Source organism: Limulus polyphemus, unplaced genomic scaffold, assembly GCF_000517525.1.
Source record: "Limulus polyphemus unplaced genomic scaffold, Limulus_polyphemus-2.1.2 Scaffold78, whole genome shotgun sequence".
NCBI lineage: Eukaryota > Metazoa > Arthropoda > Merostomata > Xiphosura > Limulidae > Limulus > Limulus polyphemus.
Window position 1 is genome coordinate 1,210,771 of NW_013665688.1, and position 13,391 is coordinate 1,224,161.

Genomic DNA, 13,391 nt, shown 5'->3' on the forward strand with positions numbered 1-13,391 from the left:
AGGGCGAGCATGTTTGGTCGTACGGGGATTCGAACCACGACCCGCAGATTGCGAGTCGAGTGCCCTAACCACTTGGCCATGCCGGATGTTAGATGAGTGCATTTAGAGGCAAGTGATTTTTATATATCCAACCTGAATGATTCATAGATCTAGCTTAATATACTTTACACCAAAGAAATGTATGGAAAACAAAGAAAGGTGTAATTCGAAGACATGGTTCGGAATCTATTGTTGCAAATACACGCTCAGCAATTTGGGCCATAGGTACCCTATAAATGTTATGGTCACCCACCACATCTTCCTATTCGATCAGATAAAAGAAACCCAAGAGTTGGCAGTGGGTGCTGTTGATTAGCTCCCTTTTTTTAGTGTATTATTTCGAAATTTTAAAATTATGGACAGATATGAACAAATAACCCTAGGGTAGCTTTGTGCAAAGTTTTGAAACAAACAAACCTTTCAAAAAGTTTGTAGGCCAGGTTTCTAAAATTTAGTTCTAGTTTTAACATGTTTTTATTATCCGGAGTATCCGTAACTGAAACTAAAAGTTGTGTTTATTAATTCTCATAATTGCACGTAAAATAAATCATCCACTTAAAAAAATCAACCTGAATATAATTGCCTGCTTATCTGATGCTCAGCTACTCACGTCCATATTTTATTACATTTACTCTCGTTGTATAGTTTCACATGGACTGCTCCAGCTTTCAGTCCTGTTTAGGAGACAACTTTTCGGACCATGTCTTCTACAACACTACATGGAATATGATATGGACGGGAGCAACACATTCCCTAAAATTCCCTTATTTAGAAGAATCCCATCACTTTGACCATTATAATACGAAAATATTCACAATATACCTAATTAGCATCACATGCAGGTGCTCTTGATCTCTTTATCAATTTCCATAACTAATTCCTCAGAATTCATTGACATTTTCTCATATTAAAGTACTTTCTATCCATCCACCATGACAAATACAAAATTTGTCAAACAAACATTCATAAACCTTGTATTAAATTATCCACCATCCACTCATTCACCCATCCTCAGATCAAATTACATTCTATCTATTTATCAATTTCCATAACTAATTCCTCAGAATCCATTGACATTTTCTCATATTAAATTACTTTCTATCCATCCACCATGACAAATACACAATTTGCCAAACAAACATCCACAAGACTTGTATTGAATTATCCACCATCCACTCATTCACCCATCCTCACATCAAATTACTTTCTATCCATACTCCCACCATTGTATCGAAAATGCTCTTTATCTCTACAGTACACATTTCACACACATATATATATATATATGCGAAAAAGCATATCTAATCAAACCCGAAACTTGAAATTATTTTGATAATTCGCCACACAGTGCACAAAACCAGTACAGCGTAATGATAATAATATAAATATTGTAGACAAGATAAGGCAAAGCCACAGCTAGGAAAATGTCATTTATCGACATTGGTTAATTTCTATGCAAATTTGGCATTTAATGATTGTCCTGTGATTTGAAATTCAAAGGATTAGTCATCCAGCAAAGCTTTATATAGCTGTTCATCACATTTAAGAGAATTATAGAGTTTAAAGTGCTCCCAACTGTTCCCGAACATTGGATATACCTCAAAGAAGGCACTTGACGTTTTACTCTCGTGAAAAGCATTGAAAGTAACGAAAAATGGCCAATTAAGGCAGGTTATTACATATTGTCTAAATGTTTCAAGGTTCCGTTAGGAGAAGGTGAGCGCCTTCAAACTAGCAGTAACATTACTAATATTCGCTCAGAGCAAGAAACCAAACAGCTTCGACACTCCTTTGAGGAAGAGGGAAGTGAATGAATAGAGTAACTTGCACGTTCACAATACCTCACTCCCAGCAAGCATGTATAGAATGCTCTTGGGAGACGCGTCTTACAACACACGCGAAAAAATACCACGGCAACAACACAAGACTTTATCGGCATTCTTATAAAAAAACACTGGTGTGAGGCTTGGTGATTGTGATGACCATATTATATACTGAAGTGAAATTTCATGAACTGTAACTACAGTCTTGGCCAAAATGTTTGCATATTTTGTAACAAATTAGATCATTATTATTATTAAGATGGAATACAAATACACTTAGCACTGTCAAACTGAGAAATGCATGTTATATTAAACATCTACATATATAATTAGTATAATGAGACAATTTCTATGGATATAATGAACGATTTATTTATTTATCAGAAAGATGTGTAACTCAACATTTCACTTATCACAAAAAAACCTTATTAAAACTTATATAATGACAAAATATAACATAAAATTATTATGAATAGCGTCTGTAACCTTATATCAGTTCATATTAAGCATTCAGTACTTGGTTGTTCTCCTCGTACTCTTATAACCCTACAAGGCGACATGACATGCTGTCGATGAGGTTATTGATGTAATCCACCGTGATTTCATCCCAACATGTCACTAGAAGGCGCTGCATATCAGTTACAGTAGCTGGTTTAGGGTCGTGGTTAGCAACTTTCCGGATCAGTTCTACTCAACAGTTTTCAATGGGATTACAATTTGGAGACATTGCTGTAACGTCCTCCTGGTCAAGATAAACCTGTACAATATATGCACTGTGGGTAACGGGAATGTCAGCCTGGAACACAAGGTTTTTTGTCAAACCTTACCCTAACATTTAGCAGAAATATCGTTTCCATGTGATTTCTATAGGAGGCACCGTTGACGTTTCCCTGGAGGATATGAATAGCAGTTTTTCCACCATTAGAAATAGCTGCTCAAACATGTACTGCACCACCACCTGTGCGAAAGACAGTCTTCCCTCGTCTGTTCTCAAGGTAAACGACGAACACGAATCCTACCATCAGCTTTAACAAGCCAGAAACAAGACTCGTCTGAAAACATGACATGTCACCAGTGTCCTAACTGTAAATTGGCATGTTGTCCTGCCCAAGTAACATGGTGACGGCGGTGAATTATGGTTAATATCTGGTTGCAGATAGCTCTTTTTGCAAAATAAACTTGTTTGGTCAATCTCCTATTCACTGTTCTTCTGGATACCCTAGAATGAATGTGTTCATACCATTCCTGTCGTAAGGTGTTGCAAGACTTCTTTCGACCTTAACGTGTTAACCTGATCAAAACACGGTCATCTCTGGCAGTAGTTTTTCGGCGTCTACCTGTAGACTTTCTTGCAACAATGTTTTTAGTAGTCCGATGACGTTTCAGGATTCTGGATACAATACATTGGGGGTACCCTACTGTTCTGGCAATGTCCGTTTGCTTCGTATAATTTCTGGACAGTCGAACAATTTGACGCACTATAGCTTCTGGCACGTGATGAGGCACGACTCTACACCAAGTACATAGAAATTGTCTGAACAAGGCGTTGATCTGTTTCGAAAAATATTATACCAAAGGCATACCCTTTTATACAAAACAGATGTGTATGTTGTGTGTTTTGACGAATAAATGCTCAAAATAATTTATACATACCAGAATAACAACTCGTACATGTTTGTCTGATCATACGCTACCTTCTCTGATACTACTCGGCATATACTCAATAACCACTCCATGCATGTCGACAATAATATCAATATAGAGCAGTATGCAAACATTTTGTCCAAAACTGTATGTAACCACCTCTACCAATGTTCATTTACGAACTAGGCTATATAACCAATCATTTGCATTTCAAAACACATGATGAGTGAAAATGACCTAAAGGGGTGATTTTCAAAATATTAGCACAGCGATTTTGCCTTGTCATACTTAAAATATTATAAATTCCAATTATATTTTTTATTGTTTTGAGCAGCGCAGATCTTTGTCAGTATGAACTATTATTCCAGTGAAGCGTCTAGCATCGCAGATTAGTCTAAAAATAAAATGATATTGTTTGCTGAAACATCCGTTCTGCTTTAGAGATTCAAGAAGGTATGATTTGTTTGTTTGTTTTTAATTATGCACAAAGCTACACAAGGGCTATCTGTGCTCTGCCCACCACGGGTATCGAAACCCGGATTCTAGAGTTGTAAGTCCGCAGACATACCGCTGTGCCACTGGGCGGGGGGGCAGAAGGTATGAAATTCCACTGAATGAAAAGACTTATAGCCCCCCAGTGGCACAGCGGTATATCTGCGGACTTACAACGCTAGAATCCGGGTTTCGATACCCGTGGTGGGCAGAGCACAGATAGCCCATTGTGTAGCTTTGTGCTTAATTACAAACAAACAAAAATACTTATTTTTAATCGACTAATGAACATATCAATCGATTAATACTAAAGCTTCTGATTTGTTTGAAGTTAAGCACAAAGCAACACAATGGGCTATCTGTGCTCTGCCCATTACGGGTATCGAAACCCGGATTCTAGCGTTGTAAGTCCGCAGACATACCGCTGTGCCACGGGGGGGGGGCAAAGCTTCTGATCTCTTTCATGAATTATGTAATTATGACTATATATGTAATACATATTGAATATATATGTAATATTATGTTTGGACATTAATTCATCTTCAGGTTGTAGTAAAGTGCATTTCATAATTATCAAGCAATGATTAAGTAGCGAGGTACTTTAAGGCTTGAAGATCTCGGAGGTTTTTATTCGCGAAACTTATCTTGAGATATTGAGAACCAAATTGGGTTTTCTGATTATTTCGAGGAATATGCCGCGATTCCCGACATAGCTAGCATATTGAATTATAAAACCCTGCCCACAAACAACTGAAGATTATAAAACACATCTGCGTATCATATCTTTTTTTACTTCCCGTAATTTGACAAAAGACACCTAATTAAAGAGCAAAAGATATGTATCCTGCGATAGCTTTGGAAGAAATTTTCAGTTTGTTATCAAGTCTTGTTTTGCATACAAACTTTATGTTTTTGATCTGTGTTTGTACGTGGTCCAATACTAGATTAAATTCAAATCAATGAAGCTTTACAAGCTCTATACTTGATGAACATCATGTGGCTTTACCTAGTGTGCTGTCTAAAAGTAGCAGAATTTGTGAAAATAGTTAAGAAAATCTGATGAATTTAGAATCTCCATACTAAATATATGCTTTAGAGGCATGAGCGCAGCTTGTCAGCGTGGTAGAGCTCCGGATTTTGGAGCTGGCGAGCCGAGTTCGAATCCGGCAATACCATAAAATATTCAAAACACTGTAAAGCTGTGGGTGTGTTATAAGAGGGACAGTCAATCCCTTAGTGTGAATAGTGGGTGGTAGGGCGCTGCTAACTCGCTGCATTCCCTCTGGTCAGTAGTTCAATATTAGTGACGGCGACAAATAGTCTTATAAGCTTCGTCTTAAATACAAAATACAATTTAGGGGCATTGTTATAAGTCTATGCCCCACTTCATACTAATACCATCATAATCCCAACTTTAATTTTTTCTTTTCGTTCAAGTATTATGCTCAAGAGACGCTTTGACATTATAAATATACTGATTATGCATTTTGTTTTGCCATATAAAATGTTTACATTGTTCTTGATAGATGTTAAATTTATATAGTGATGTACAGGAATAAGACCGATGTCTTCATGGTCCTTTACTGATATTACACAGAATATTCCTCACGATCTATAGTTACAGTTTGCGTATCAATCACCTCATCCCTGGCCAGCTTCATGTCCTATAACTACAGAGACTTAAAACTCTGACCCTATTCTCACAAGACAGTTGAAGTGTGCTGATTTGTAAGTGCTTGTTACATTATAAGATTTTCTGACGCGAAGTTCTATTCTGCATTTATAAAAGCATGTAAGGTACAAAATATTAGTGTTTGGAAGAAACTGAGATTTATAGTGTTAAATCATACGGGCAGAGCAAGGGAAAGTATGATTCAAGCAGGGAGAAAACAAATAGGCTTCTTCATGACCGGCTACCAGTTGCACATCGGAGGTAGTGAAGAAACTTAAGCAGTTTATCACGTTTGTTCATTGCAATTAAAGCAGAAACCTCCTTTGGAATTGCAAGCATAATGACTCACCCGGATTTAGATCTACAAAAGCGACACAATGAGCTTCTTTCAAAGCGCATAGCTGAATAGAAGACCAACTGTACGTCACAAGAGGTATCTAGCACGTGACAAGTCAAATTATTTCTTCTCGTTGAAAAAAAACAAACTTAAGTGTATGCAAAATTCTGAGCAAATTATTATCGTCCTACCGATGATACAACATTTACAAAATTGTACAGAACACTGAAAAATTTTCGAAAGATATTTATGATAATTGTATATTACAGCTATAATGATAAGATAAACGTCTGGTTAGTCGAGAAGAATGCCAAGCTAACGCGCTGACACCATTCTACCGTGAGGAAATACTATCTTTGTAGAGGGCTGATCCCAATAAGGTGTTGTTCCATCAAGACAAAGCACCCAACCACACGTCTAGGTCAACATGAAAATAAAAACGGAAAACCATGCCATATATCATTTGCAAATATCTCTGATAGAACCTGCGCTTTTTTGGTTGCAAAATTGAACCCTCTGAAGTCATCGTCCACGCTCATGGTTGATGGAGTTTGGAAAGCATTTAAAGTGGATCGAGGGGGTAACATTAACCTCAGTATTTTGTGAAGTGGAAACGTGCTGCATATCAATAGCTATAACAGAAATAAGATCTAGGCACGCATTCTTGTATCATTATAAACACTTTTCCGTACATTAAGTTAGTGGGTTTTATATTCCTGATAATATAAAAAAGTATTAAAAAAGAAAGAATGTCCCACTGCTGACTACTGACAACATTTCTACATTTTTGTTTAAAATCATGAATCATTGACCTGTTAAAGTATAGATCACTTTATTTCTCTCCATTTACAAGTGATGCTATTTATGAATTTTAAACCCTAGACTTGTCCTTCTGGACTTGAATCTTACTGTGCATAAATTATAGTATTTTGCTAATTCTTCACTGCTAGTTTTATTATTATAGCTTACTATTATACATGTATTTTATCTAGTTTTACGTTATTTTCATTACTATTGGCCGGGTATGGTCAGGTGGTTAGGGCATTTGACTCGCAACCAGAGGGTTGCGTATTCAAATCCCCGTCCCACCAAACATGCTCGCCCTTTCAGCGTTATAATGTGACGGTCATTCCCCCTATTCGTTGGTAAAAGAGTAGCCCAAGAGTTGGCGGTGGGTGGAGATAACTAGCTGCCTTCCCTCTTGTCTTTAATTGCTAAATTTGGGACGGCTACCGCAGATAGCCCTCGTGTAACTCTGTGCGAAATTCAAAACAAACAATATACTAGTATTGAAAATAAAGAAGTACGGAATATTCGAAAAAAGTGCAATATGAAATGGTAATGATTTAGTTTACCAACGAATAGTGGGACTGACCGTAACATTATAACGCCCCCCACGGCTGAAAGGGCGAGCATGTTTGGCCTAACGGGGATTTGAACCCTCAACCCTTAGATTGCGACTCGAGCGCTCTAACCACCCGGCCATGCTGTGCTTCAATATCGAATTGGCGGATCTTGGCTAAAATAATATTATTTTAGTACATTGCCTAAGACACTTTTTCGAAATACATGTTAGTAAAGAAAATGAAATAAATATTTTAAAATAAAAGAAATCCCAGTTGTAGATATCCAGGAAGTTATTCTAAAAATATTTTAGATACGCGAAGAATGTGAATATTAGGGAAAAATTAAACTTTAACTGCCTATGACGTTACATCTGCTTTCGCTTCTCATTTCCTTGTGCACCCTGCCTCATGTTCACATATTATATTATTAATTGATCATGTTATCCTCACAAACTTACAGACACCACTGTGAAAATAATTGTTTGCTGAGATGTTTACCGACACAGAAATAATAATTGTATGTTTTAAAATTAAAAATTTATTTGCCTATAGATACGGTACATTGTATTCTGTCATACATATAAATGTTCGAATCATTCCCAGTGGTTAATTGGATCACTGCACGAGACGAAAAACGTTTTGGTCAAGAGCGGTCTTTAAAACTTAAAAGAGTAGGAAACATAGGGCCGCAACAACACCTCGCCAACGGAAGGTGTTGTTACAGTTACTTGTAGCAGGTTGGTTTTTATGGACCCTAACCTAACCCCTTTTTCTCATCCTGGACTTGGGACCAGGCAAAGGCGGAGGTTGGCATGTTTGGTGTGACGGGGATTCGAACCCGCGACCCTCAGTTTACGAGTCGAGCTCCCTAACCACCTGGCCATGCCGGACCTATTTATAATCAACTATCATTTTCTTTTCTACAGGTTAAAACGTCAAACCTATCTTTGCATACACGTTATAATCAATTCGTCATCTTTGGCATTATGTTAATATCAAGATAATCTCCAATCAGGAAAGTCACGTAGCAATACAGAATGATGACGTCACTATTTGAAGGTTTCTAGTATTGTTTAGTTGTGTAAGTACCCGAGAGTCCTTGAAGCCAACCACCAACTATCTTCGATCTTAGATAAACATGTTTACTCATCTTGGAAAATACCTGTGAAACCTGATACATTAAAACCAACTGTCACTTAAGTTTCCAAAACTCGTGTTTGATAAGAGCTTCAAACTCTGACATGTCAAAAGGGCAAGGATGTTAAAGAGAATCTGATAAATAGATCAAAATTAAAAAAAAAAGTGTACTTATACCCGTCCAAAGTTCAAAAACTGCATGAACAAAGCGATGAGAAGTACCCTAGGATCAGAAAAGATAATTTTCTTACATTGTAGTGATACGATTATAGATAAGAAAAGAAATTACCTTAAAATTTGTCCAGAAAAATGACTAAATTATAAGAGCCGAAGTTTCGGAAAATAAGTTCATAAAAGTACTTCATGGTTGAATCTTGTTACTTAGGTTGCGAGTTCAAAATTAACTAGCCGAGGTTGGCCGATTGATATTAAGTTCTGTCTTAACCCCTGTGGCTTGTAAGCTTTGAATTTCGCGCAAAGCTACACGAGGGCTATCTGCGCTAGCCGTTCCTAATTTAGCAATGTAAGACTAGAGGGAAGGCAGCTAGTCATCACCACCCACCGCCAACTTTTGGGCTACTCTTTTACCAACGAATAGTGGGATTGACCGGCACATTATAACGCTCCCACGGCTGAAAGGGCGAGCATGTTTGGTGTGACGGGGATTCGAACCCGCGACCCTCAGATTGCGACTCGAGCGCCCTAACCACCTGGCCATGCCGAGCCAGGCTTGTAAGCTAATGAGAGGTATGTAGAAACGATGCCGAAAAAATATGATACGTAGTTTAAGTACAACTCCGCTGAAATATACATTAGGATAAACAGTGGTATGTTAGTAAAATAAATAAATACAGACTATTTTTGCTTCTATAATAAAATTTATTTTTCTTTTTAATTTCTTTTATTAATTTTTTTTGTTTGGAACTATTTATTGCAGTTTTAACGATAAAAGAGAGATCATCGTCTAAAATTCAATGTAAGGTGTAAAAACTTTAATTGTGTTTGTTTCTACAGAGGGGAATCAAACCGCTGATGTTAGCGTTGTAAATTCGTAGATTTACCCTCTATCCCACCCTCGGACGAACACTAATGATCAAAATTATTTGAAATGTTTTAAAATGGTAAAAAGTTAAGGGGAAAGCGTTAAGGAAGAGAAAATATGAACTTATAACTTATTAATACCATTTTTTTGAAATTCTGTTTCATGAAAGTGTTTTAAGATAGTAAAAAGTTAAGGGAAAAGCGTTAAGGAAGAGAAAATATAAACTTATAACTTATTGATACCACTTATTTCAAATCCTGTTTCTTGAAAGTGTATTAAACTTTTGTCTTACAGATTAACATTATGTAGGTAAACATCGTCTGAAATATTCTTTTAACGCCGAAGCCCTTTCTACTATAATGTTTATTCTTTTTGCTCTGAAAGTGTTGGCGTTTAACTGAGCATCACTATTCAAATAGAGTTATATTCATGCATTTCTTTTATCCAGGGTGTTGTTTCTTTTTTTCTGGTATTAAATATTTTGGAATTGACAATTAAGGATGATCACATTCAATTAAAGAGTATAATCCATCAACAGATTACCGATAAGAATATGACGAAACTATTTTAAGCTTTGCTTAACACGTGCAACTTGAGCCGATGATGATGATTGAAGAGGTACTTAATTTTGCATTATTTATTGAAACAAAGCTGTGCTTTAGCTGTACTGTTTATTATCAGCGTAAAACGTGATATGTTTGATTGGATGTCAAGACGGAAAAACAGTATACTGAGACGGAAAAATAGGACAGAGAAACTTTCTTATAATCAAACGAAAACATATCTTACGAAGCCAGAAAATGATTCAGACCTTTAACCTCCAGATGTTGTTTGTGTGCTTGAAGAACACCAGACATCTTGGAGAGAGAATCACAGATGGGACTATAAATACAAGAGAGTGACAGATATCTTGTAACTTGGCTCAAGCTGCTGCTCGAAGCAAACACGATCCTGCAATTATTGTAGATTTCGAGCGGCCTTGTACAGCTCTTCATGACCTTGATGTAAAGAAACTCAAATGATTCCTTTTTCTGTTGGTTACCGGAAGCCTTGTAGTGTTTAATTGTTTTTATTTCTATTTATCAGTCTTACCAGATACACCAAAATTCGAGTTAGATACTTAAGTACTCCGAGGTAAATATTTTGTTTTATAGCTTCAGTACCATCTATAACCAGTTGCAAAGCGATAGCGGTAAGTTCTTTTATATAGACTTATTTCTCTCCTGAGGTCAATTCATTTAATTCAGTTGAATCATCAGGATGGTTAACTTAAAAATAAAACACAAAAAAAGACAGCAGTATTTTACACTTAAACAAGTATTATCCTTCTGATCTTAGTGTTTTCTACAAAAATGTTTTCTTAAATACTTTTTTTAGTCATGAATAGTGGTTTTATAGCTGTCATTCACAACCATATGACGTTTTCCGTTCTATTCTAGCTAGCTTTTCACTGTTTTCATGTAAACGTTTTTTTTCACTTCACCACATTTTGTTGCTTACCGGAACTTGTGCCACTTTATTTACCATTTCAAACTGTTTTCTTTTTTTAAAGTTGTTGTCATGTGTATATTCATCTGCGAAAATGTATGTAGCGCGATAAATGTTCATGACTTACTGAAGCCAATTTACTGTTCGTTCTCTCTGTAATGACGATAAATAAAATTCTACAAGTACATATTTGAAGAGACTATGGACGAAGAAAACCTAAATAATTTCCGACTATAATCAAACAATACGTCATGAATTTGTTTAGTTAAACGTAACAGACATTAACGAATCCGCTTTATTTTTATAATTTAATAGGTTAACTCGTATAAATGCTCAGGAACCTGACAAAAACTCAGAAAAAGCAACTCCGATAATGCAAGAAGACGACGAGCACACCAAACTTCCAGTTACTGAAGATGATGTTGACACCGAGGAGCTTCCACCTCTAGTAGCACCTCCTGACGGTGGATGGGGGTGGGTTATCGTCTTTGCTTCATTCATGTGTAATGTTGTCGTGGATGGAATCATTTTCTCATTTGGAGTTTTTCTCACCGAACTTACTACTACTTTTAATGAGAGTAAGTCTAAGGTAGCGTGGATTGGCTCTATAAATGCGGGGACCTACCTAATTGTGGGTGAGTTGAACATATTTATAGGATTTCTTCGAAATTAACTGTATTTTATTTCTTCTGCTTTTTTGTTAATGATTTATTTGCATTTATGTTGTATATTGTATGTAAAAAATGTTTTTTCCCCGAACTTGTATTATCATTTGTAAAGAAATTAATATTTTTTTAAATAAATAAAAACAGCTTTAGCTCGATAAAAGTATTTCCTTGTCCGACGAAACGTTAGAATTACTGTGAAGTGCTATTTGCTTTAAAACATTTTCACCCTGAAAAGGGCAAGTCAAAACATTACATAAATAAAGTATTTTGTCGGAAGTATATGTCTTTTTAGGTATAAAATGACTTCTTTAATCCAGTATTTAATATTTTACAGCTAAGTCCTGGATTAAATAACTCATTTTAAATATCAGAAAATGAAACTTCATATTGCAAGAGTGAATTTTTTTATATACAGAATTAAAAACCAACAACAACAACAACATGCTTTGTGTACTTCCAATACAACCCTTGATTACTATAGCCGAAATCTACGATTTATTTTATATAGCCAGTTGCAACGCTATTGGGAAGGAAATGCTCTGAAATAAGACTTCACCAATATAAAAGTAACTGCTATCTAAATCGTTGCCAACTCTAAAGAATTTTTGGCCTTAAAATACATGGCAAAACTTCGTATTTTATTACTCCTTTAGAAAAAGTACAAAATAAATTAATATTCACTTTTTGTCATAGCAAGCTTGGAGCGAAGCTAAAAATCAACTCCATAATAAGTATCACAGCAGCCTCCTTAACCCATCTCAAAATGTAACAAAAATGTTTCCTATTCTATATAATTCTAGACGATTCCTAGTCAAATATTCTCTAGATTAGGTTAAGTAAATGGGTAACGCTCATTGCTTATAATTTGCGAGGCATTAATTATGGCCTCCTTTTTTTTAACCATTTAATGTTTTTTCATGTCAGGCTACTATAAAGTTACACTGTCAGAGCCATTAATGGTCTTTTATTGGTCACTAGACGTTGTTAGGGTGCACTGAGTAATGTTTTTGCTTATACAAAAAAACATTCAATGTATAACAGAACATGAAGTAAACATCTAGTGTGTTTGTGTTCCCTAACAATCTACAATAGAACATGAAGTAAACATTTAGTGTGTTTGTGTTCCCTAACAATCTACAACAGAACATGTGTTTGTGTTCCCTATATAAGTTAGACTCTTTTTTTTTCTTTAATGTAACTTTAGTAAACAGTATTTGTTTAATATATCTATCTTTATCGGTTTTTGTTTGTTGTTGTTGTTTTTTATTACCATATTTCTATTGTAGAGATTATTTTGCATTGTTAGCTCAGGACCAACCCAAATCTCCTAAGATAGCCGAATCTCGTGAAAAATTAATTACTGGATTTACACTCAAAAATATTGATAAAAGCGAGGGTACCAAGTGATGAAAAAAAAGCATTTGAATCTTTATAAGTAAAACATAAGAACAGTGTACTTAGATCGCTTTGGAAATGATCATGGCCGACATTACTTACTTCAATAATTATACAAGTACTTGAACTCGTAAAGGGTAACCTGAAATAAAAGTAACACAAATAATAACAAAGGATATTTCTAAATTTAGAGGTACAATAAATATTATGCTATATGTGTGCTATTTTATTTTAGCTTGTTTTAGAATTTGTTTGCTAATATAACTAATCAGCAATTCAATTTTGATCAGGACCCTTGGTGAGTGCCT

The 13,391-nt window shown here is 35.7% G+C and overlaps 1 protein-coding gene across 6 annotated transcripts in view; it reads left to right on the top strand.

The window, feature by feature from the left end:
* LOC106467309 (monocarboxylate transporter 12-like) overlaps window positions 1-13,391 on the top strand; it is a 58,787-nt gene that overhangs the window by 33,101 nt on the left and 12,295 nt on the right. For 3 of the 6 annotated variants that reach the window (XM_013927654.2, XM_022396098.1, XM_022396092.1), the window contains 2 exons: window positions 11,336-11,655; window positions 13,374-13,384. In XM_013927654.2, the coding sequence (XP_013783108.1) occupies window positions 11,336-11,655; window positions 13,374-13,384 (331 nt within the window). Of the gene's footprint in view, window positions 1-9,218; window positions 9,238-9,949; window positions 10,725-11,335; window positions 11,656-13,373; window positions 13,385-13,391 lie in introns of those variants that run through there. The other 3 variants (XM_022396101.1, XM_022396089.1, XM_022396106.1) reach the window with 3 other exon arrangements.